The sequence below is a fragment of the Gekko japonicus genome, unplaced genomic scaffold (genome assembly GCF_001447785.1).
Source record: "Gekko japonicus isolate JY-2015 unplaced genomic scaffold, Gekko_japonicus_V1.1 scaffold2204, whole genome shotgun sequence".
NCBI classification, from domain to species: domain Eukaryota; kingdom Metazoa; phylum Chordata; class Lepidosauria; order Squamata; family Gekkonidae; genus Gekko; species Gekko japonicus.
The window spans coordinates 181,327-204,033 of NW_015163670.1; the positions used below are offsets into that span (position 1 = coordinate 181,327).

The 22,707-nt window shown below is 43.8% G+C and overlaps 1 protein-coding gene across 1 annotated transcript in view; it reads right to left on the reverse strand.

Moving 5' to 3' along the window:
• Positions 1-6: 6 nt before the first annotated feature.
• Positions 7-22,707, reverse strand: part of EXTL2 (exostosin-like glycosyltransferase 2) — a 27,198-nt gene continuing 4,497 nt past the window's right edge. Inside the window, 5 exon segments of the mRNA XM_015407750.1 lie at positions 7-1,802; positions 7,425-7,495; positions 9,465-9,730; positions 9,732-9,884; positions 12,174-12,227. Coding sequence (XP_015263236.1) covers positions 1,311-1,802; positions 7,425-7,495; positions 9,465-9,730; positions 9,732-9,884; positions 12,174-12,178 — 987 coding nt within the window. The 5' untranslated portion in view covers positions 12,179-12,227 and the 3' untranslated portion in view covers positions 7-1,310.

Below are 22,707 nucleotides of genomic sequence, written 5' to 3' on the forward strand. Positions count from 1 at the left end.
GGGGGGACACACAGTTGCTGATTTGGAAGCAGTTGCGAGTCTAATTATTAAGCCATGCGTGGGAGTTGGGAGTGCATGAACTCAAAAATCCCCTGGCTTTGTTCATGTGATGTCAAGCCATGGGTTGTTGCTACATCTGAACCACGCCTTTCCCTCTTGGTGCACCTGTATCTATACCACTGTGCTACATCCTCCATGTGTTCTCCATACAGCAATCCCAAAGAGGCCTGTCTTAACAAAATTAATCTACAACAGGATGGAGGTGGCAATTGCATTTTGGTCCTGGTCTCAAGCTTCATCAGGAGACACAAGGACGTTGCAAGAACTGCAAGTCAAGTACAAGTTAGACAAACCTGCAGTTGCATTACAGTTCTTCCAGAATCAGTCAACTCAAGTAATTCAGTGACAGCACAACCGTAAACAAGAGTCATGGTACCCTTTAAAGTCTGCTGAAGTAAGTGGGCTTAGAAGGATATCCCTCTGTTTAGGATTGCACTGAGTGTTCCTTGGCCTGAGAAATGTAGCAAAACCACTTCAAAAATGTAGATACATTATTTATTAAAATAAGTACAAGGAAGTGGACAGCAACTCCCTTCCATGGGCACAGAACAAAGTACACGAACGTTAATAGTTGTCCCTGTTAATTCATTTTTAACCATATTTCTCTTCTTAAAATTTTTTACTGCCAAATGAACACTAAATAGAAAAGTGAAAAAAAATTCATTCCATGCTTCTATCGGTGCACTTAAGTGTGTGTGTGGGTGTGGGGGAGGAGATGATTACACTGGAGTAATGTATCATATGTGAATGAAGTGTTATGTACAGACTTACAGACAGATATTTGCTGGTCATCTGTGATACTCAGGATTGCTTCCAAGCAGCCAGCCATGGAAACTCTTTAAAAAGAGTTGGTTCTCTGTTCTTTTAGTTCACAGATGACCCGACATGAATAGATGTGTGCCCGTTTTGTTTTTTTTAAATTAAATGGTGGTGATGTAGCTTTTCTTATGGCCTTCTAAGTGATGTTGGCCATGGGAAGGTATCTGCATTTTGGGGATATTCTGTCCTCGTGCAATTGTGGTTTGGTGACTGAAATAGTGAGAAATGACAAAGCTAACTGAAGAGGCTTTTGCATGCTGAGCACAGAGACGGAATGCTCCCCCCAGGTATCACATCTCCAAACAGCCTTTGAGGAAACAAGCTCTAAGTATTGTGCAACCTACAGATCCCTTGCATACCTACTTCCTTTCTTAGCTTACCCTTTTAACCTGCTGAAAAGCATGTGAAAAGCATTTGTTCCCAGAGCATCCTTACATTTTATTCTTGTGATTAGCATAGTTAGGAAAACCAAACTGAGAAATCATAATGTTAGAGTATTTTAAGGGCATGTTGCCATAGATGCTAACCAATTTATTTAGGCAGTATGACCTCTGGAGCAAGTGCTCTGCCCGATGCCACATTCCAGAGTAGCCGGTGTTGCTTTCTTTTTCCAAATTTCGGATGTCTACTGGCTTCACAAACATGCCCGAAGGCTTTCCGGTATGTTTGGCCACTAAGAAATTCATGGCAATGTCATCACAGTTTTGAGTCTCGTCTATCATGGCATGCACAGCTTCAGGCTGTTTTTGAAAGAGTTCTAGGTATTCGCTGCTGAAGAATGCTGCTCCTATTAGAATCATGGAGTACTGGTCTCCACTGCCGACAACAGGGCTCTGCAGCTCAAAGCTCCCGTAGCTGTATATTCCTGAAGGGCTGGGAATGTGCTTTCTAGGAACAAATCCCACGATCTCATCTGGAAATTGCTGTAAGAAAAACAGACATTACAAGGGAAAAAAAGGTCTAAGATTTAATAACGCCACTATTCAGAGATTTGTCGAACAGTAAAGGGCAGGCCTCCAGAGCCAGGTACAGCTCAGTATGGAACCAAATATGGCTCTCTAAAAAAAGAAAGAAAACGGAATCTTTAAGATAAGCTGCATTGTAGGGGTAAATGAGATGCTAGAATAAATAGTATGTGAAAGGAATTTTTTGTTTTAGGGATGCTATACAAAAAGGGAAATGACAGAGGTGAAACAGTTGCTAGTAATCCAAGTGTGAACCATGCGCTGATTTGTCCCAGTACACTAAAACAATAATGCAGGGTGCTCCTACATACAGATATTATTGTGAGACCTCCTGTATGCCATTTCCTAGTAAAGGATCAACAACAACCAGTATTTGGGCTGTGGAAACTTTATGGATTATTAATCAGCCTGTCAATTATCAGTTATATTGTTGTATATTTTCATTTATGCAAACAGGCTTATGCTAGCTCTCTGTTGATCTCATGCTCTGAATTTTGACAGCATTAGGCTCTGTAATGATAAAAGGATGCTGATCCCCATTACAGAGGATTCTATATTAAACTGTAAAAAGGACACAGAAGATTGGACAATTGAGTGTACACTTTTATGGGCAGAATCAAAAGGAAACACTTATGAAGATACTACAATCTGATTAGATTTCCCAGTGGGTGCCACTTATAATATCAATAGGGATCTTAACTGACATATTATGTACTTATCACACGCACACAATACATGGTCCCTTTGTTCCTCACAATAACTCTGTGAGGTGCTTTAGGCTGGGAGATAGTGAGTGGCCAAAGGCCACCTACTTAAATTCATGGCTAAATGGACATTTGAACCTAGGTCTCTCCAGCTGCAATCCAAACACTGGATATTAAAGTATAGCTGCTCACTAGCAGAATATAGACTCTGTATGCATGCGGCTGTGTGTTCAATCTCTAGGAAGTTAGAGGACTTAGACCCTTGCCTCAGACACTACAGAACATCTGTTTCTAAGACTGACAGTAATAATGAGTTCTTGTATCAGGGCTGCTACTTAATTATAAGAAATACACACCACTCTTATCATAATATCCTACAAAAGAGGGCAGCGTGGTCACGTTTTACTCTACAATGAATCCTGTGGGATCTTAAAACCCTGCCAAATTTATTGTGGCAGAAAGCTTTTGTGGAGTGGAGCCCACTTCATTAGCTTCATGAGGTGATCTCCTAAACTGGTAGGGTTTTTTTTTTTAAATCTCAGTCTGACATACACAGGGATAGGGAAAGAAAAATTACTTTCTATAAGTTTCACTACATTTTCATGGTACGTCAAACCATAACCAGTGCAATTTTACTTTGAACTTTTAAACGATGTGCTGCATACTAGTCTCTCCATTTTGCTTGGCACTTTGCAGAGAAAACCTCTCACATCCATTCCGACCAGGACTTCACATTAGCAGTGGCAGGGCTGGATGGTGCCAGGGTGCCATCTTGTCTGATGTGTGGGATTCTTCTCAGTTTAATCAGTCTGAGGATGTGGACAGGATCCTTGGAGGTTTGAGGCCTACCACCTTCTTGTATGACCCTCGCCACTCCTGGCTACTGAAATCTTCTTGGCGGAAGGGCTGTCTGATTGGGTTTGAGAGGGGGTTATCCCCTCATGCTTAAAACAGGCTGTGGTGCATCCATTTCTAAAGAAGCCTACCCTGGACCCAGGAGATCTCAGTAATTATCAACCAGTCTCTGATAGTCCATACTTGAGCAAGGGGATTGAATGGGTGGGGCTGGACAACTCGAAACTTCCCTGGATTAGGCAAATTGTTTAGATCCCCTTCCAGTTTGGGTTTAGGCCTGGTTATGGAACTGAAACAGTCTCTGTCACCCTGGTAGATGGTATGCACTAGGAGATGGGACAGAGGGATTGTGACTCAGTTGGTTCTCCTGGACCTCTCAGCTGCTTTTGATACCATTAATCATGGTACCCTTCTGGACAGCCTATCTAGATTGGGAGGCAATAGGGAACTCCTCTGGGCTAAACTGCAACAACTAAACATAGATAAGAGGCTCCTTAACCTTATAAAAAAGCTATGTACATCAACAAAATGCCAAATTAAATGTTCACTGACAGGGAAATTAACTTCAAAAATCCCATCAAATAAAGGAAGAAGAGAAGAAGAAGAGATTGGATTTATACCCCGCCCTTCACTACCCGAAGGTGTCTCAGAGCGGCTTACAAGCTCCTTTCCCTTCCCCTCCCCACACCAGACACCCTGTGAGGTAGGTGGGGCTGGGAGAACTCTTGACAGGGACTGCTCTTTTTCAAGAACAGCTGTGCCAGAACTATGGCTTGCCCAAGGTCATCCAGCAGGTGCAAGTAGAGGAGCGGGGAATCAAACCCGGCTCTCCCAGATTAGAGTCCACGCACTTAACCACTACACCAAACTGGCTCTCAAACAGGAGTCAAACAAGGCTATATATTAGCACCTTTTCTATTCAACCTGTTCCTTAATTATCTCTCCCCTTGATCGCCATGCTCCTAAACTGGGCTCTGTCCACGCCCCTCTGCTATTATATGCAGACAACATGGTTCTATTGTCATGCTCCAAAGTTGGTTTAAAGCATTCACTAAATAGATGCCTTTCATATTTTATAATAAATAAATTACTTCTAAACCATGAAAAATCAAAAATACTTGTCTTTTCCAAAACTTGGAAACCATTCAAATGGACAATGGGAGGCAAACCAATTGAACAAGTTAAAATTTTTAGATACTTAGGTTTGCATTTCCAGTATAATGCATCTTGGTCTGTGCAACATAAATTAGCAATAAATATGGCCAACATCAATGCCTCTGGTATTTCCCGATTCTTCTACACCAGGGGCAATCAATTTATACCAGCTGCACTAAAAGTCTTCGAGGCCAAAGCAATTCCCCAACTCATGTATAGTATTCCAATATGGATAAGCGCACTTAATGGCACCATTGAACGTGTTCAATCTAAATTTCTTCGAAAGATCATGGGAATGCTGCGCTGTGTACCTTATGCAGCCTTATATCTAGAAACTGGGTTAAATTCTGTGGAATCTGGTGCGTGGCTTACGATAGTAAAATACTGGCTGCATTTACACTACAGTGTAGACCAAGGGAGCCTTAAACAACAAATGCTCACAGAGTCAAACATGTCCAATTTGCTATTACACACTGAGAGCAAAATAGCTGCCATGGGTATCCCATTGGACTCACTGTTTATGCTCCCTTTCATGGGCACTTTTCAGATGATTAAACACAGGGTCCTTGACACTGAAATACAAAGCTTAGCCAACAAATCTTGTTCGCCTCTGAACTTTGAGATCCCCCACACGGTAGGCCAAATGCCCCCATACTTATCTGTTATACAAGCACCACAACAGCGCAGAGCTTTTTCTCTAGCAAGATTCAATGTAATGCCATCAGCAATCTTGCATGGGAGATACAATAACCTAGTATACATGGCCAGACTTTGCCACTGTATGGATGCATTGAGACAGTTTCACATATCTGTTTGCATTGTCAATTTTATGTAGATATACGTTTTAGATATTTAAACCCTGTTTTAGCCAACGTGACGGACCTTCCTGATGCTTTAAAAGTATACCGTCTTTTGAATGACTCTGCTCCTGAAATATCAAGAAGGTAGCCATGTTTCTACAATCAGCTATGAAGCTATGACAGGAAAAACTGAGTAATACTTTGTAACAAATTGTTTTATGCAATTGTTTTATGCAACATTATGTAATATGCTTGGCATGAGAGGCACTGTTCTGTGGTGGTTCCAGTCCTACTGGAAGGGTAGGTTTCACAAGGTGGCACTGGGGGACTGTAGCTCAGTCTCTTGGCCTTTGGGGTCCCACAAGGTTCCATCTTGTCCTCTATACTATTTAACATCTACATGAAACCATCCAGAGATTTGGGCTGGGCCATCACCAATATGCAGATGGCGCTCAGCTCTATCTGACACTTCCAGCTGATGCCAGGGAGACTGTAGAAACCGTGAACCAGTGCCTCGAGGCAGTTTTGAAGTGGATCCAGGCTAGTAAACCGAAGCTTAATCTTGGCAAGATGAAGTGCTATGGGTGGGTGCAAGGCCTGACTTGGGATTTAAGGCATTACCTGTTTTGGATGGGGTTCCACTCCACTTGAAGGAACAGGTCTGCAGTCTGGGGGTGCTGTTGGACCCAGGCCTACTGCTGGATGAGCAGATGGCAGCTGTGCCCAAAAGTATCTTTTACCAGCTTCGACTGGTTAGCCAGCTGCCACCCTTCTGGGGCAGAAAAGATTTGGCCATTGTGGTGTGTGTCCTAGTTCCATCTAGATTAGATTACTACAGTGCACTCTATGCAGGGCTGCCCTTGAAAAGTGTTCAAAAATGCTGCAGAAAAGTGTACAAAGTGCTGCAACCAGGATGTTGACTGGAGTGGGTTGTAGGGATCATATCACTCCAATCTTGGCCCATCTACACTGGCTTCCAATTTGTTTCCAAGCACAAGCCCTGAACGGTCTGGGACCAACATACCTAAAAGGATCACCTAATCCCCTATGAACCCACCTGACCATTATAGTCATCTTCTGAGGGTGCACACCTACCTTCTGAGACTGGGCAGGTAGCAACCTGGGAAAGGGCCATCTTGATCATGGCACCAAAGAACTCTCCCCCCTGGGAGATCTGTCTGTCCCCTTCTGTTGCTGTCTTCCACCAGCAGATGAAGACTTTTTTGTTTTGTTCGGCATCCCCTTCTGTTGCCAGCAGGTGAAGACTTCTTTGTTTCGTCAGGCATTCCCTCAATGATCCCTCCTTCCTAATCAATGTCTGTCTTTTGCATGTAGTTTACTTGTTTTGTATGTATTTTAACTTTGTTTTTTAACTCTTTGAACATTGTTTTCATGATATGTTTGGGAGGGGGGGGTGATTTTTATGGTTTAGTAATGTAATTTTATCATGTATGTATTAAATTGTTAGCCCACCTCAGTGTAAGGGCAGAAAGGCAGGGTACAGATTTTGTAAATAACAAAAATAATTATAATGATACTCCTACTTTTAAAGAAATATGCTCAGCAAACATTCTTTGGGTATAAATGCAAGTTTATTAACTACATATAAGCACATTTCCATGCACCCCAGAAAGTTTCTGAATTAACATACTGTCTCTGAACATGTTATTTAATTTTAGACATTCTGGTCCATGTTAAACTTGAATGAAGCTGAACATAAAGATGTCTTATACTGACTGTTGGTCTATCAAGGTCAGTATTGTCTGTACTGGCACTCCAAGGTCTCAGGCAGAGGTCTATACCTGATCCTTTTAATTGGACATACTGGACCTGGGACTTTCTGTAGGCAAACCAGACGCTCTACCCTTGAGCCACAGCCCCCACCCTCAAAATCCTGGCATTTCAACTTGATCAATCTGGTGTCCAACTCACCCCCCACCCCCACCCCCGGACCCAGCAACCCTTTGGTAGATCCCAATGTACCTTTGGGAATTATAATCTTAAGGACAACAAACAACTCAAATGTGCATTATGTCTAATTAAAAGAAGATAGGAGAAACACTTACTTGCCAAATGGAGAAAGCGAAAACAAGGTCAAAAGCGCTAACTAGGGTGTCATCATCCACCATCAAAACAGCTGAACAGAAAAAAAAATATTTTGATGAGTGCACACATTTTAAAAAGTTAATTCTGAGCAAGAGACGTATGGCAAAATGGAACAATTACGCTTGCTGAAAACATTGGAAGGTTCCAATGCAGCTTAGGTCAAGAAGTGAACCACCATTATGAAGAGTGAAAGGATGCTTTCCTAAAGTCACCCAGGAGCAATGCTCATGTATAATATGTATAGTGGGATTTCTCAGCCTTTTTTTAGACTCAAGATTTTGTGAATTTGTACTGGACAATCTATTGGCTACCTCTGGTATAAAGTATCCTGGAGATGTCCAGACTGGTACCTTTCAGCAACATGAACAGGAGTCGGAGAACTAGCCCTTTGTATTTGTAAAGGGATGTACCCTCTTCCATAATGTGATGCCAATCCTGTTTAGTTAAAAGTGGACCCAATTCTTAAGGAAAATGTCTCCTTCATTGATCAATGGGATTTACTCCCTAATAAATGTGCTAAGAATTCTGTAGCATCCTTAAGACTAACAAAGGTTTATTCAAGGTATGAGCTTTCGTGTGCAAGGCACACTTTTTCTACTGCTTCAGACCAACATGGCTGACCACCTGGTGCTAAGAATTGCAATTTTAGCTTTGTACAGCAACTGAGGTAGCTAGCAATGAAAGTGGAGGGAAGTGACAGTCTTCATTGCTTTATTCACTGTATATATTATACTGTTGCACTCTTTCTCTAATTTTCAGGAAGGCCTTTTTATAAAGGGAACAGGGTTATAGTTAATGTCTGTGAAATTTTAGATCCGCTTCATAGCTTTGTTCAATGCATACAGTTTCTCTAATTTTGCATTCCAGTTTTGTTTCATTGTTTGCTATATACATTATACTGTTTTATTCTATGTAATGTACTATTTTAGTGCACTAAGCTACTTTTGTAATCCTGTTTATCATATTTTCATTGTGTTTATTCATTTAAAATATTTTATGTACCTGTCTTTTCCCCAAGCATCTCAGGACCCAAGGTAGGTCCTTGATTGTGTGTTTTCTATTGTCCTTGCATTGTTTTTAATTGAATAATCCATTCTGAGAAAGGCAGACTATAAATGAAGAAAGAGAAGAAGAAGAAGAAGAAGAAGAAGAAGAAGAAGAAGAGATTGTATACCCCGCCCTTCACTTGGAGTCTCAGAGTGGCTTACAATCTCCTTTCCGTTTCCCTCCCCACAACAAACACCCTGGGACGTAGATGAGGCCAAGAGAGCTCTGACAGAATCTGCTCTGACAGAACTATGGATTGCCCAAGGTCATCCAGCAGCTGCAAGTGGAGGAGTGGGGAATCAAACCCGGTTCTCCCAGATTAGAGTCCACGCACTTAACCACTATACCAAACTGGCAAATAAATAAGTACTCTGAAGTGCTTTCTGTGGGACAGTTACCTGGGAATCACAGATTAGACTGGGGAAAGGATAGACCAACAAATAAAAAGGAGTGGTTTGGCAGAGAGGCAGGGGTAGTGGAAGGTGTAGGAGTGTTAGAAGAAATAGCAATAGCAACTGTTACTAGGGAGAGGAAAATACAAAGGGGCCAGGGAGTGGATGCTAGAGAAGGAGTCAGAATGGATAAGGACAGAAACTGTGGGCAAGCTGTTGAGGTGAGTGAAATAACACCGACTCTCTGCCATACAAAACATGAGATAACGGCTCCTAGGTTTCAGAGCTTATCCACACAAGCATTTATGTCACTCAGTTTCTCATCATCGGTTGAGTCATAGTTGAATGTACAAACTGGCTCAATTGAAAAACATTGCATTTCAGATGTGGTGATACATAACTTCTGTCTACAGTGACTGTTCTGTGATGGCTTACTTGATGCCACAAACACTGAGTGATGAACATGTGTTGTGTAGAACACCCCTCAGTTGTAAACCATTTCCCCCAAGTGGGAGCAACATTGCCAGGAGGGTGAGATAACAACAGACAGGCTGCCATTACCTTTGGTATCCAGCTCAGGGAAAACCTGCAGTCTGTTCCTCATGCGATTTGCAGTTTGCACTTTGAAGATAACAGGGACAGGGTGAGGTCCCAGGGAATTCCAGGTCTCCTCAGGAGCTTTCTCCCCAACATTATTCCACACAACAATCACTTTGTGCAAATGGGGGATGGCTTGATAATGATTTAAAAGCTTCAAGAGCAAATCAGTCCTATTGTACGTTTGCATAATAAGAGTGAACGAATCCGATGCAATCTGGCCTTGGGACACTACGCAGGTTGAGCATTTTATCTTCCTTAATGTTGGGAAGCAAAGCAGTTAATGCACCCGCCACAAGCAATAACAAAAGGATCACTACTGAAGAGAAATGAAGTAGTCGGATCCCCATAATTCTTCCTGGGAGCTTGCAGGTGTGATAAAACCTTTAAATGAAAGGGAAAGCCATCAGTTATCATCATAACTTGCACAATTCAAAAATTAGCATCCACTATCAAAGGCTTATTAAAGTCAGATGGATTTTTGCTGAGTCAGGGACTGATTGGCTAAGGATGTTCAAAGGCACAGGGACATTGCTGGGTGTTTAGCAATAAAGGCAATGACAGAAATCTTGCCCCTGCTATCTCCTTCCTAGAACTTGAGATAAGGTCCCCAAAAAGGGCAGTGGGACTCTCATCTCAGGACAGCTGTCAAGGCTATGGGTGGCTGTATGCAGATCTAGATGTTATATCTCAGCTCCCTGAGTTGAGTGGCTTTACCTTGAGCTTGGAGAGCAAGCAGGAGTAACCGTGGAGGAGAAGACGAGACTGCATGTGAGAGATTTGCAAAAGAATCACATTGCAACCAGGCTGAACACATGAAGCGGCCTTATTCAGAGTCTGGCCATTAATCTGTCAAGATCTGTGTTATCTATATGGTGATAACTATGGTCCAGCCACTGGGAAGGCAGCAAGCCAGGAGGAGGAAGTGGGCTTTTATTCTTGAACACTCATTTCCACTCATGTAATAGCCCAGCTTCCTGGACTAAGAAGACTAGGACAAAGCTCCCTCTCTGCTTTCCAAAAGCTCACGGCAAAAGTTGGTCACACTAGAGAAGGATGGAACCACACACCAGCTAAGGATAGCTCGGGTGAATACCAGTCCTCCTGATCTTCCAGTGGCTGTGACTGCTATTGCAGCTGTGGAAGACCATATTATCTGAATGAGGGCAGAACCCCACCCACTTTCTGAAAAGCTCAGCAGGCACCACACTGGAGAACCCTGATCTAACCCGTCACATACTACACTTGGATTCCCTTCTACCAGTCCAACAGCCTGCCTAGTGGGCCACTTGCCTGCTCCTTTTAGTGCCTGAGCTCTGAAAAAGCTCCTCCTTATCACGAACCCCTAATGAGGTAGTGGGTCTACTCACTACTTTCTGACCCTTGCAAGAGTCTGGACCTTCCTTTGAGAGCTAAAGAGATGATTGGTTGTTAAATCCAGGTTTATAGTTCTCCATTTTAACTCCTTCCTTCTATTTTTAAGCCCATAATTGACCTCCTGATCCCTGTCATTGTTCTGGGCAACGTCTGTGTTGCTGGCCACTGGCTGATTGGCAGTGAGTTCCCGCTGTGGCCAGAATATTGCCACCTAGGCAGGGCAACTCGCTGGCCATCAAGCAGCTCAGCTATGCCCCTAGTGGAAGCAGAGGGTACCACCAACCCCCTACATACCCATTCACCTTACTTGTAGCCCACCTTCTACTAGGGACTTAAAACAGCAGCCTTGTAATCAGCCATTATGATCACAGCAGCCCATATATTATTCTTATTTTTTACATCTATAGTCTGCCTTTCTTCTTCCATCACAGAAGTCAAACGCCAGCAGTTTCCCATGCAGGCCCTGACCAGACCCAGCAACAAACACACAGGGAACACGGCAAAGTTAGACAAACATAAAGAAACACCGTGTTAGAACAAAACACACTACTAATATGCACTTGTGTCTTCATATATTGATTTACATACAATAGAGACCCTAGTATATCTTATACACATTCATTATAGTACAAAAACCTAAAGTACATTATATATCTTCTAACAGAAAAGTCCAAAGCTACAAAGACCTATTCCAATGCTGTAGACTATCTTGCTCCTGATAAGAGACTGATGGAGGTTGCAACAGTCGTAAATGATGAGAGATGCAGCAGGCTGTTATATTCTCCACAAAAAGTGATTCAGCGAGCATTAAAGCAAGCAACGTGCCTCCTAGGCAAAAATTGCGTGTTTCGACAGATTCGTCTTCAGGCAGACATATTTTTCCTGGAACCAAAGCTCACAATTTTACAGTGCATAAGTCAACAATTCTATAGAAGGCTTCTCCGGTTCTCCAGACCCAGCCAGCCATGCTTAGCTACTTAGCAAAATGACTACATCATAAGCATTCAGACTGTTCAGTAGGCCCTAGGTATAAAAAGGAAACCACTGACTGTGATTTAGGTTCTGTTTAAGAAAATACCACCATATGCAATCACAAATATGAGATGCACCACACCAAAAATGGGATTTGCAGGCATGCAACAGTTCCGTAATATAAGCCAAATGTTTCCGTACTGCATATGAAACTGCAATAGTGTGAAGAATGTCTTATTCTTCATGAGTCAAAAACACAGACAAGCATTAATTCAAAACCATTGCACAGGTAAAATATACCAGTATGTTTTTGTGAGAACTCACCTCATTCCTGCAAAGAAGCTTTATATTAGGAACTGCTTGGCGTAATCTTCAGCTCTGTTGGGAAATGAAAATAATACATGGTCACACATTCCCCAAAGTCACTATTAGCTTACTGAGTAGTTGAAAAATGTAGAGAAAAATATGTTGTTGGGCATAATAGATATTAATAGGCTACCGACAGATTGTGCAGGTTCAAGGTATTGGCTTGAATCCTGCAGTAAATTTCCACTGATGGAAGAGCATTCAGCCAGTGGAAGGGGATTTCCTTGCCCTCCTCCCTTGGAAGTGGGGTACTGACTTGAATATAAAGACATGGATGAACTAACAAGGTTTGGCACATTGCTAAATCACTGGAGCTAAGCAAGTTTGTGTATCCGAAGGATGGCGGACAACAAAAAAGCTTGTTTTTCAATAATATGGCAGCCTCTTCTGGTATACCGGCCACAAAAAGTTAAATGAATTATGTGCATTCTTGTTTTGTATGACCTTTTCCTCTTTTTTTGTTATTGTAGTTTTGAAATGTTTTCAATCTATTTATACATAATTTTTCAAAAAAATGAATGGGCTGCCTACAGACATAGTAGGTTCAAGCTATTAGCTTGGATCCTGCAGTAAACTCCCACTGAGAGAAGAGAGTTCAGACAGCAGAAGGCTATCTCCTTGCCCTCTTCCCTCCCACCATAGTCTAAAATGATTCCCCAAATGCTGATCTTGAGGGACAGAGGACCTCCAGGAACAGCATGAGGGGGAGCTGGAGGTCTGCATTAGGATGGGGAAATCAGTGGAAATCACCCTTTCTATAAGCAGGGCTTTTTTAAGCATCCAAGGTATTTTGTTTCTCCAGGCCCTGCTGTGCTCCAGGCCCTGCTGAGAATGCCTGTTGCCTTTTGTGTTGCTGATGGCTCAGAGGGAGGGAGCGGAGTCCCGGTTGTGTGCTGGTACCTTTGTTAGGCAGCTCCAAGTATTTGCTTTGATGGTTTGGCCCAAGAACCACTCCTGTTTTCCACTGGGCCTAACAACATTTTCCCCCTCCCCCTCCCCTCCTTTTGGGGGAACTTAACACCTAGCCTGAAGAAAAAATCCTGGTACAAAGCCTGCTCGTAAATTTTCTGATATTGTTATTATTTTATTTAGCTATACTCATCCAAAACATTTTTAGCCCACTCCCCTGCCAGACTTAAATTTCAGGGGGCCTTCCAAAAAACCATAAATTATACAAGAATGACAAAAACAACAAAATAAACAACAGGAGGAGCAGCAAGAAGGCCCAGAAATAAATCAATTAAAACATAGTTTAATCTTTTTAAGCAGTTTAAAACAGCAATTTAAACGCAGTACACCAAACAAACCAACCTCCTAAGGTGACCGCCAAAAGCTTAGAACAGGACAGACTCTGCTTGGTACCTAAACAAAGATGGCCTAGAAAGAGAGTTCCATTATTGGGTTGTAAGTACCTCCAAAGGCAGTCAGAAAGGGACATCCATTGATAACTGTGGCTGGCAGGCAAATTCACATGGGAGAAGGTGGTCCTTCAATTATTGCAGTCTGATTGTTTAGGGATTTGAAGGTCAAACTTGCACTTTAAATGGTGCTTGGAAAGAAAGAAAAAGCCACAACAATCTCTTAATATGTCCAAAACCTTTACTGTGGCAGCTCCTGGTCAACCGCCTAGTCACCCTATTTTGGACCAGCTGAACCCCTCAATTTCTTTGCATTAATGTGATAGATCCTGCTACCACTCATACCTAAGTTATGTAACTATCTACAAGTTTACCTGCAAATATGTTTAGAATCAAGCTTCAGACTAATACAGACTCATGGGAAACATCCTATGCTACATACAACGAGAAAAACACAGGTCCTGTGGATCCATCCCATTAATGATGGCACTTTCCTTCAGCACAGGGAGTCTCCCCCTGATCTAGGAGCTTCTTGTATCCGTGAAAGGCTCCTTCTGCATGGAGTAAAATGTCACCATGGAACCTGTAATGTCTTAGTTTCCACGCATTCTTCCAGTTTCTTCTTTTATCTTGCTCATTGGATGGTTTTATTTTAAGCTGAAGCGTACCAGGAGATCACTGTTTGTGGATCTAGAAGCTAAATATGTATGACAGTCATAGATGAATACCTAAGTGCCATCTCCACACTGGTTATTTAGGCAGTAGACTAGGCGTAGATTGATCCCTTGCTTTAGAACTGATTTTCAGCATAACCTTAGGTAAATCACATATGATGAAACTGCATGGAAAATTCAGTGAAACCTGTCAGGCTAGCACTAAAATTTATTTTGCTGACTTCCTTTTATCTTATTTTCACATGGCTTGTGTATCTATTATCATAGACTTGTGGTCCAATCCTGTGCATCTCAACAAGGCTTACTCTCACGTGTATGTGTGTGCAGAAGAGTATGGCAAGATCATGCCTCAAGCACATCCGTGATCCAAGAATGAACACGCTCTAAGAGGTAGGTTCCCTAAACTCAACAGGACTTTTGAGTTAACACAGACTGGGTTTTTCAATTTAGTCAGATCCGAAGGGCTGCTTGCAGGTACAGAAGTACAAAGAGACGTTTATGCTGATGCAGATAAAACATTATCTGAAGCATGGGCAGGTAGACCCCTTTGTCTCCTTATTACATAACACAGGCAAAATAAAACAGGAGTCCAATACTGCCTGAAAGGCAAGATTTACGTCAGCAGAAACTGGAATAAGCCTTGGGCAAAGCATTATGTTCACACAAGAGATTGAACGTTGTGATACTATGCACCCCTCACCTGAGAGTAAGTTCCATTCCAGAATTACTACATGCATAGGACTGCACTGTTTGTCTAACACTCAAGGATCTTGAGGATGCATTTTGCAGGTAACCTCAAAGGGGGGGGGGGGGATGAATAGAAAAATCCCTAGCAATGCTCTTGTTGTCTGAACTGGCTTCCTGCCTCTTCTCAGACCCACATGGCCGACCCTATGAGCTGCCCAAGAGCATGCAACCTATCAGCTAACAATATAAAGCGTCTCAATATTTCCAAGGGATTTTCCCTCACCTAAACAGTTTTTTAAAGTGAGATCAATAAACAGAATTGCCATGCCATAATTTCAAATACTACAGAGAGGCAATCCTAAGCAGGTCTACTCAGAAGTAAGTCCCAATTTAGTTATTGAGGCTTACTCCCAAGGAAGTGTTTTTAAGATTGCAGCCTAAATCTCTTCCACAGTACATCCCGTACGTGCCGTACCGCGCCATTGTCTAAACGCAGAATGCACACCACCCCCTTCCTCCACCATGACACAGTGAAGCCTCTTCCCAACGAGCGTGACTTCGAACTGGCCTCCTTACCAGCAATCAATGGGTCAGGCACGATTTCACATCGTCAGCGTAAATCAGCGTGGAAGATCTCGTGAAAAAAACCCTGCGTTCAAAGGACCTAACGGAGCCGATCCGCGATCTGGCACCGGTTGATTCAATTGCAAACGAAAACACACATCGCAGCTCGCAATGTGAGACGACCGCAAAAGGGGCTGTCCCAAAGCCTGGCCCCTCCTTTTCGGGTGCCTTTGTGCTTCCTGGTCAAGGCAGGACTTCGTCCTCCTTCTCCCCCCCCCCCCCCCGGCCTGGGAATGAGCGACCCTAGCCCTTCCACACGTTATTCTTGTGTCTGTTTATTGGGACCCATGTTTTCGCTTTCTCCGCTTCAGGCTTCCGGGCCTTAATTCATCTCAGAAACGTGGCCTTGAACTGAGCGGATCAAAAGCCGAATTGGATCGCCTTACCTACTGCACCAGGAACGACGGGCGAAGAAGATCTTCACGTTTAGGCTCCCATAAAAGCCTGTCTCTGCACCGTCTCAGCCATGGATGCAATTTTGCATGTGGTGTGGCCAGGCCAGCAATCGTGACAACATTACCCCCAACATACGGAGGTGGCAGAAAGTACTTAACAGTTATGGCTTGGCCTGGATTCAAGGCGGAGAAAGCGAACGATCCAAAACTGGGGAAACGGGGGACGGGGCTGTACTGAAAGGAACAGTAAGCATGTTCATTGGGAACAACGGGCGCTCCCCGAAGACCCATGCATATAGTCGGCATGGCTGGGTTCCATTGAGAAATACAGAAATACAACGGGGTTGCAGATTCAAGGAGGAACGGATATATACCGGTATATATATATTAAAAAATGGAATGGTTCCCAGGACCAGAACAGAGAAATACGGGGGGGGGGGGGGGAAGAAAACAGAAGGGCCCCCCCCGGGATTGGGAGGACACCACCAAGACTGCAATAATGCCCCCTAACAGAGGGAGGGTGCCTAATGACATCGCAGGGCATGGAATGACCATCCGCAGGAGGAGGATGGTCCCTCCAGGGCTTTCTTTCTGGGGGGACACGCCGGGATGGAGTTCTGGAACCTCTTTGACAAAAATTATTTTTTAAATATTTAAAGGTTCATGAGCTGTATACAGATTGAAAACCTCATTTTCCTCTTGAGAGTTCTGACAACTCCCCCCCCCCCTTAGAATAATAACTGTGGGACTGGGATGACAGCCTTGGAGGTGGAATGATAGACCCTGGGAGTGAAATAACATCACTGGGGATGGAATAGTGGTCTCTGGGGCAACCCATGTCCTGCTGCATGCCCCACAGATTGGAAGTGCGCACATTCATTTCTTTATATATTTATACCCTGCCTTTCCCCGCCAATGAGGACCCAAAGCAGTTTACAACTAGGCTCTCCCTCCTCCATTTTATCTTCACAACAACTCTGTGAGGTAGATTTGGCTGAGTGTATGTGGCTGGCTCAAGGGCACCCAGCAAGCTTCCATGGCAGAGTAGGGATTCAGTCATGCCCACAGCCTCTTGCTTGTGCTCTCTTTTCCTCCACCCAGCTGTCCCCCTGCTCAGGAGCTTGTCAGGGGCTGCTTCCCATCTGTGCCACCTTCGCTCAAGGTGCCATACTCCAGTGTCTACTGCTCTTTGAACCTGGATCTCCCCAGTCCTAGTCCCACACAAATTCTTATGCATTGTCTAATTTTGTCTGCTATGAAGAAGTTCTTCTTTTTCTGGTCTGAATCTACTGCTGATCAATTTCATCGGGTGACCTATGGCTTTGTATTTTGCAAAAGACAGAAAAAGGTATCTCTATCCATGTTCTCCACACCATGCACCATTTTTTAAAAAATGCCCCCGTCCTTAGTAGCTTTTCCTCCTAAACTAAAGAGCCTCCAATGCTTGCACCTTTCCCAGATGTACAATTTCTTTTTTAAGGTGAGGCAATTAGAATTCTGCATAACAGATTTGTACAAAGGAATTATGGTGTTAGCCAGTTAAGTCTCAAAACCCAATAACATCTAGCATAGAATTTGCCTTTTACACAGCTGCCACACACTGAATCAGTGGGTGCGGTCAGACGGGCCATTTAGTCCGCTTTCGGCCCGCCTCAGAAATAGATCTGTGCAATCACACAGTTAACATCTGCCTCCCGTCCCCAGCCGTCGCTTTCCGGCTCAAAACCGCTTTAACCTGGAGTATTTTGATACCAGGTCCCCAAGTGGTGTTTTCCTGATTCTCCGGTTCCAGCCGCACTTTCCTGACGTCTGATCGCTCCTGCAGTGTCGAGCCACTTCTGGTTTAAACCCCCTCCCCGCTCGAAAGCTGCCCGAGGCTTCCGCTTTTCGCCCACAATTTTTTTAAGCATTGGCGGTGTGCGCATAGGTGGAGCTCCGCCACCGCGTTATTAAAAACAATGTTTAAATGGTGCCTACTTTTAGCGTTCAGACAAGTTCGGGATCTCGCGGAGGCCATTTTCGGGGTAAACGTTTAAAGGGAAGTGTTCCTTTAAAGTTTAAAGGGAAGTGTTACAGCAATCGGGCTGAAGTGGAAATTGCTGTTCTGTGCACGCACGAAAATTTTAGTTCTAGATGGCTGCCTGTGTGCATGCCCAAACCAAGAGAGAAGAAAACAACACCAATGCACGCTCCCGCGTGTGGATGGCAGGGAGCGATGTGGCTGTGCAGCGATCCGGAGCAAGGAGGGGAGGGTGCCTGCCACTCTCCAGGTTAAAAAAAAATGCATCAGGGCCGGAGCAATTTAAACTGCTCCCAGCATGCCATCTGACCGCACCCTATGTGTCATTGGCCTGTCCATCATGGCTCCAACATCTTTTCCCTGAACTGTTACTGTCAGATGAGTTTTAATAAGTACAAATGACAAGTAAGGATTCTGTGCTCCACAGTAAATCGCTTAACCATTTCTTACACTGAACCTCATTTGCTACTCTTGCCCCCTCATCCAATATGGACAGATTCTTTTGGAACTCTTCATAGTATCTTGGAAGCGAAGTAGTGTTTATGGATGTGAGACTGGCAAGGAAGGCTCTGGGAAAGAAGGCAATGGCAAACCACCTCTGCTTCTCACTTACTGTGAAAGCCCCTTGCTGGGGTCACCACAAGTCAGTTGTGACTTGATGGCACCTATGTACATATGCATCTGCAGCTCACTCCACCTTTACCTCCAGGTAATTCGCGAACAAGTTAAATGGCATTATTCCCAAACAGATCCTTGGGGAATGCCACTGATTATTTCCCTTTATTGTGAGAACTACTACTCTGTTTCCTGTGTGCCAGAAAGTTACCAGACCATGACCGGAGCTGTCTACTGATCCTGATTGCTACCTTGAATCAGGAATTTTTGGTGAAGGATTTGTCAAAGGAATTTTCGGAAGTCAAGGCCGATGAGGCAGGATTACCCTTTGCAAAGCCATGCTGCACCTTTAATAATTCTGGAATGGATACAAGGAACCTCAAGTGGAGCAAACAGGACTTTCTTGCCTCTCCTGTGCTCCTTGCCTAGTAATCCTGCTCCTGGGGATCAGAGACCCCTCATGAACAGCAGGAGGAAGAAAATTGACAAATCCCCCTCCCAACAAAAGTGCTATTCCACTGGCATGTGCCATTACATTGGTGGAAAAGAAGATTTGGATGCAACCTTCTCTGTCTTTAACCATACTTTTCACCAGTTTATACACAATAGGATATCCATTTTTGTATATATTGAGTTTGTAGTTACTGATGCAAATTGGTTCAACACCACAGTGTACTAGATCTCAGACACCACTCAGGATTAAGTGCACACATACACACCACCCTGAGTTGTTTCAAGACCAACTGTTCCAGGCCGCAATCATTTAAGGTACCTGGTGATTTTTCCTTTTGTTGTGACATGAACATACATTTACCAAGTCAATTCTGGTGACAACCGGGGTCACCCATTTTTATGACAAGTTCTGCTCCGGCTGCCTTCCTGATTTCTTTCTCCATCTCAGGATCAATCTTAGAATTTTGCTTGGGGTGGGGGTTGACAGTATTTCTCCTGTGCTAATCTGCTGCTCAGGCCTGGTCTTTCCATCCACAGAGGAGTTTATTCACCTAAAGTTTCCCAGTTTATTGGACTCTATGCCCTCTCTGAAACATAGAACAACCAATATATTATTTCCTGCATATTTTATCATGAGGGATAATTGCATTTCACTGATTCTGTCCCATCAAGGTGCTGAAATGCACAGTATCTGTATTGTCATTTACCACCAAGTAGCCTGTCTGTTTTACCTTGGAGGCTTCTAGCATTAAATACTTATTTGTTATGTCCCTCTTCCAATATCCTTTGCATGTGCATCCCCCCCACTCTTTGGTCTATTTAAGTGATTGTCATTTCCTTCAGTATGTTAATCAACATCTTCTGTTACCAGTTAAATGATCTGGAATGTTTATACTATCTTCCATTAGTGACAGGCTCTCCTGAACAAAATTCTAGTGGCTTTCCTCATGAGGTTAATTTAAAAGCTGCTCCCCTTCCTTTTAGCTCAAGTGATGCCTTATACAGGATCAGCATGGTCCCCAAATGTTACCTAGTTCTTAACAAATATAATCCCTTCCTTCTGACACCATCACCTCACGGACACATTTAGATCCCTCTGTTCTGCTTGCCATGAAATTAAAAGACGCCTGCTCCTCGGGAGGAAAGCTATGGCAAACCTAGACAGTATAATAAAAAGTAGAGACATCACCCTGCCAACAAAAGTCCGCATGGTCCAAGCGATGGTATTCCCAGTTAGTAATGTACAGCTGCGAGAGCTGGACCATAAGGAAGGCCGAGCACTGAAGAATAGATGCTTTCGAATTATGGTGCTGGAGAAGACTCTTGAGAGTCCCTTGGACTGCAAGGAGATCAAATCAGTCAATCCTAAAAAATCAACCATGACTGTTCCCTGGAAGGCCAGATACTGAAGCTGAAGCTCAGATACTTTGGCCACCAAATGAGAAGGGAGCACTCACTGGAGAAGACCCTGACGCTGGGAAAGATTGAAGGATGAGATGGTTAGACAGTGTTATCGAGGCAACGAACATGAAGTTGAGCAAACTCTGGAGGACGACAGAGGACAGAAGGGCCTGGCGTGATGTGGTCCATGGAGTTGCAAAGAGTCAGACTCAACTGTGCAACTGGACAACAACACAGTTCTGCTTGCCCTAGCTGGCCGTGCCCATAGAAAAGACAGCATTTCTGAGTGTGCTACTTTGTATGCCTTGAACTTCGTGATCCTACTTAGCAACCAAATGTTTTCACCTAGGATCTCTCAATGCTGTTGATGCTGACATAGATTACGATGACTGGTATCTCCTCTGCACGACTCACCATCCTATCAACATGGCACCCGAGGTCCACAGCCTTCATATAGGCACGCCACTCACCCTGCAATAAACCCCCCCCACCACCACAAAGCTATCTCTTTATCTTTCTAATTAGTAAATCACCCATCACAGTAATAATTACTATTATTATAACTATCACGTTGACATACTGAACAATGGGTATGGCCTGGATGCACATTCTGACACAGGGTGGTGGGTGCAATGAAAAAATGGCCGCCACAGGCGGGGGAGCCAACCATGAAATGTCAGGGAGTGGGCTGTGCATAAACTCTGACAGTAGCTCTTCAACCCCCCCCCCCATACACGCATACACACATGTACAGAGGAAGTCACAATGCAAGGGAGAGGACAGGTAACTTAAAGAAATACACTGAGTAAGAGGAATGAGAGAGAGAATAAAACCAACACTATGGTGGCAGGTACTGTTCACCATGCCCACTTTCTGGCTATGCCCACTTTCTAAAAACTCCAAGAGGACCTTCACAAACTGGGTGAATGGGTAACAATCTGGCAAATGAAGTTCAGTGTTGGCACATGTAAGGTGATGCATAAAAAGGTAAAGGTTCCCTTGCTTGAAAGCCAGTCGAGTCCGACTCTAGGGTTGCGGTGCTCATCTCCGTTTCAAAGCCGAAGAGCCAGTACTGTCCGAAGACGTTTCCATGGTCATGTGGCCGGCATGACTAAACACCAAGGCACACGGAACGCTGTTACCTTCCCACTGCAGTGGTACCTATTTATCTACTTGCAATTTCTTGCTTTCGAACTGCTAGGTTGGCAGGAGCTGGAACTAGAGATGGGAGCTCACTCCGTCATGCGGCAACTCGGGTCTTGAACTGCTGAACTACTGACCTTCCACAGCCTGCAGTTCAGCGTCTTAACCACTTGAGCCACCGTAGCTCCTAAGGTGATGCATACTGGGACAAAAAAATCCCAACTTCAAGTACAGGCTAATGGGTTCTGAACTTGCTAAGACTGAGAGAGGAAAAGATCTTGGGGTCATCGTAGATAACTCAATGGAAGTGTCACCCCAGTGTGCTGCAGCTGTGCTAGGGATTATTAGGAAAGGGACTGAGAATAAAACGGCCAATATTTTAGTGCCCCTGTATGTGGGGCCTCATTTGGAATACTGTGTACAGTTCTGGTCACTGTATCTCAAAAAGGACATTGCAGAACTGGGAAAAAGTACAGAGGTGGGCAACCAAAATGATTAGGGGGTTGGAGCACCTTCCTTGTGAGGAAAGGTTGAAGAGTTTGGGACTTTTCAGTTTGGAAAAGAGACAACTAAGGGAGGATATGATAGAGGTTTATAAAATTATGCATGAGGCAGAGGGAGTTGATAAAGAGAACCTTTTCTTCCTCTCCCAAAATACTAGAACTGAAGCTGATGGGCAGTAGGTTCAGGACAGACAAAAGGAAATACTACTTTACACATAGAGTGATTAAAATGTGGAATTTGCTGCCAGAGAATGTGATGACCACAGAAATAAACAGCTTGAAAAGGGGATTAGATAGATTCATGGAGGATAAGTCTATCAGTGGCTACTGGGCATGGTGACTGAGGAGAACCTCCACATTTAGAGGCACTTAAACCTCTGAATCCCAGAGCCAGGAGGCAACATAAGGGGAAGGCCTCAGCCTCTATGCCCTGTTGTTAGCTGTCCAGAGGAACTAGTTGGCCACTGTGAAGTCTATCAGTGGCTACTGGGCATGGTGACTGAGGAGAACCTCCACATTTAGAGGCACTTAAACCTCTGAATCCCAGAGCCAGGAGGCAACATAAGGGGAAGGCCTCAGCCTCTATGCCCTGTTGTTAGCTGTCCAGAGGAACTAGTTG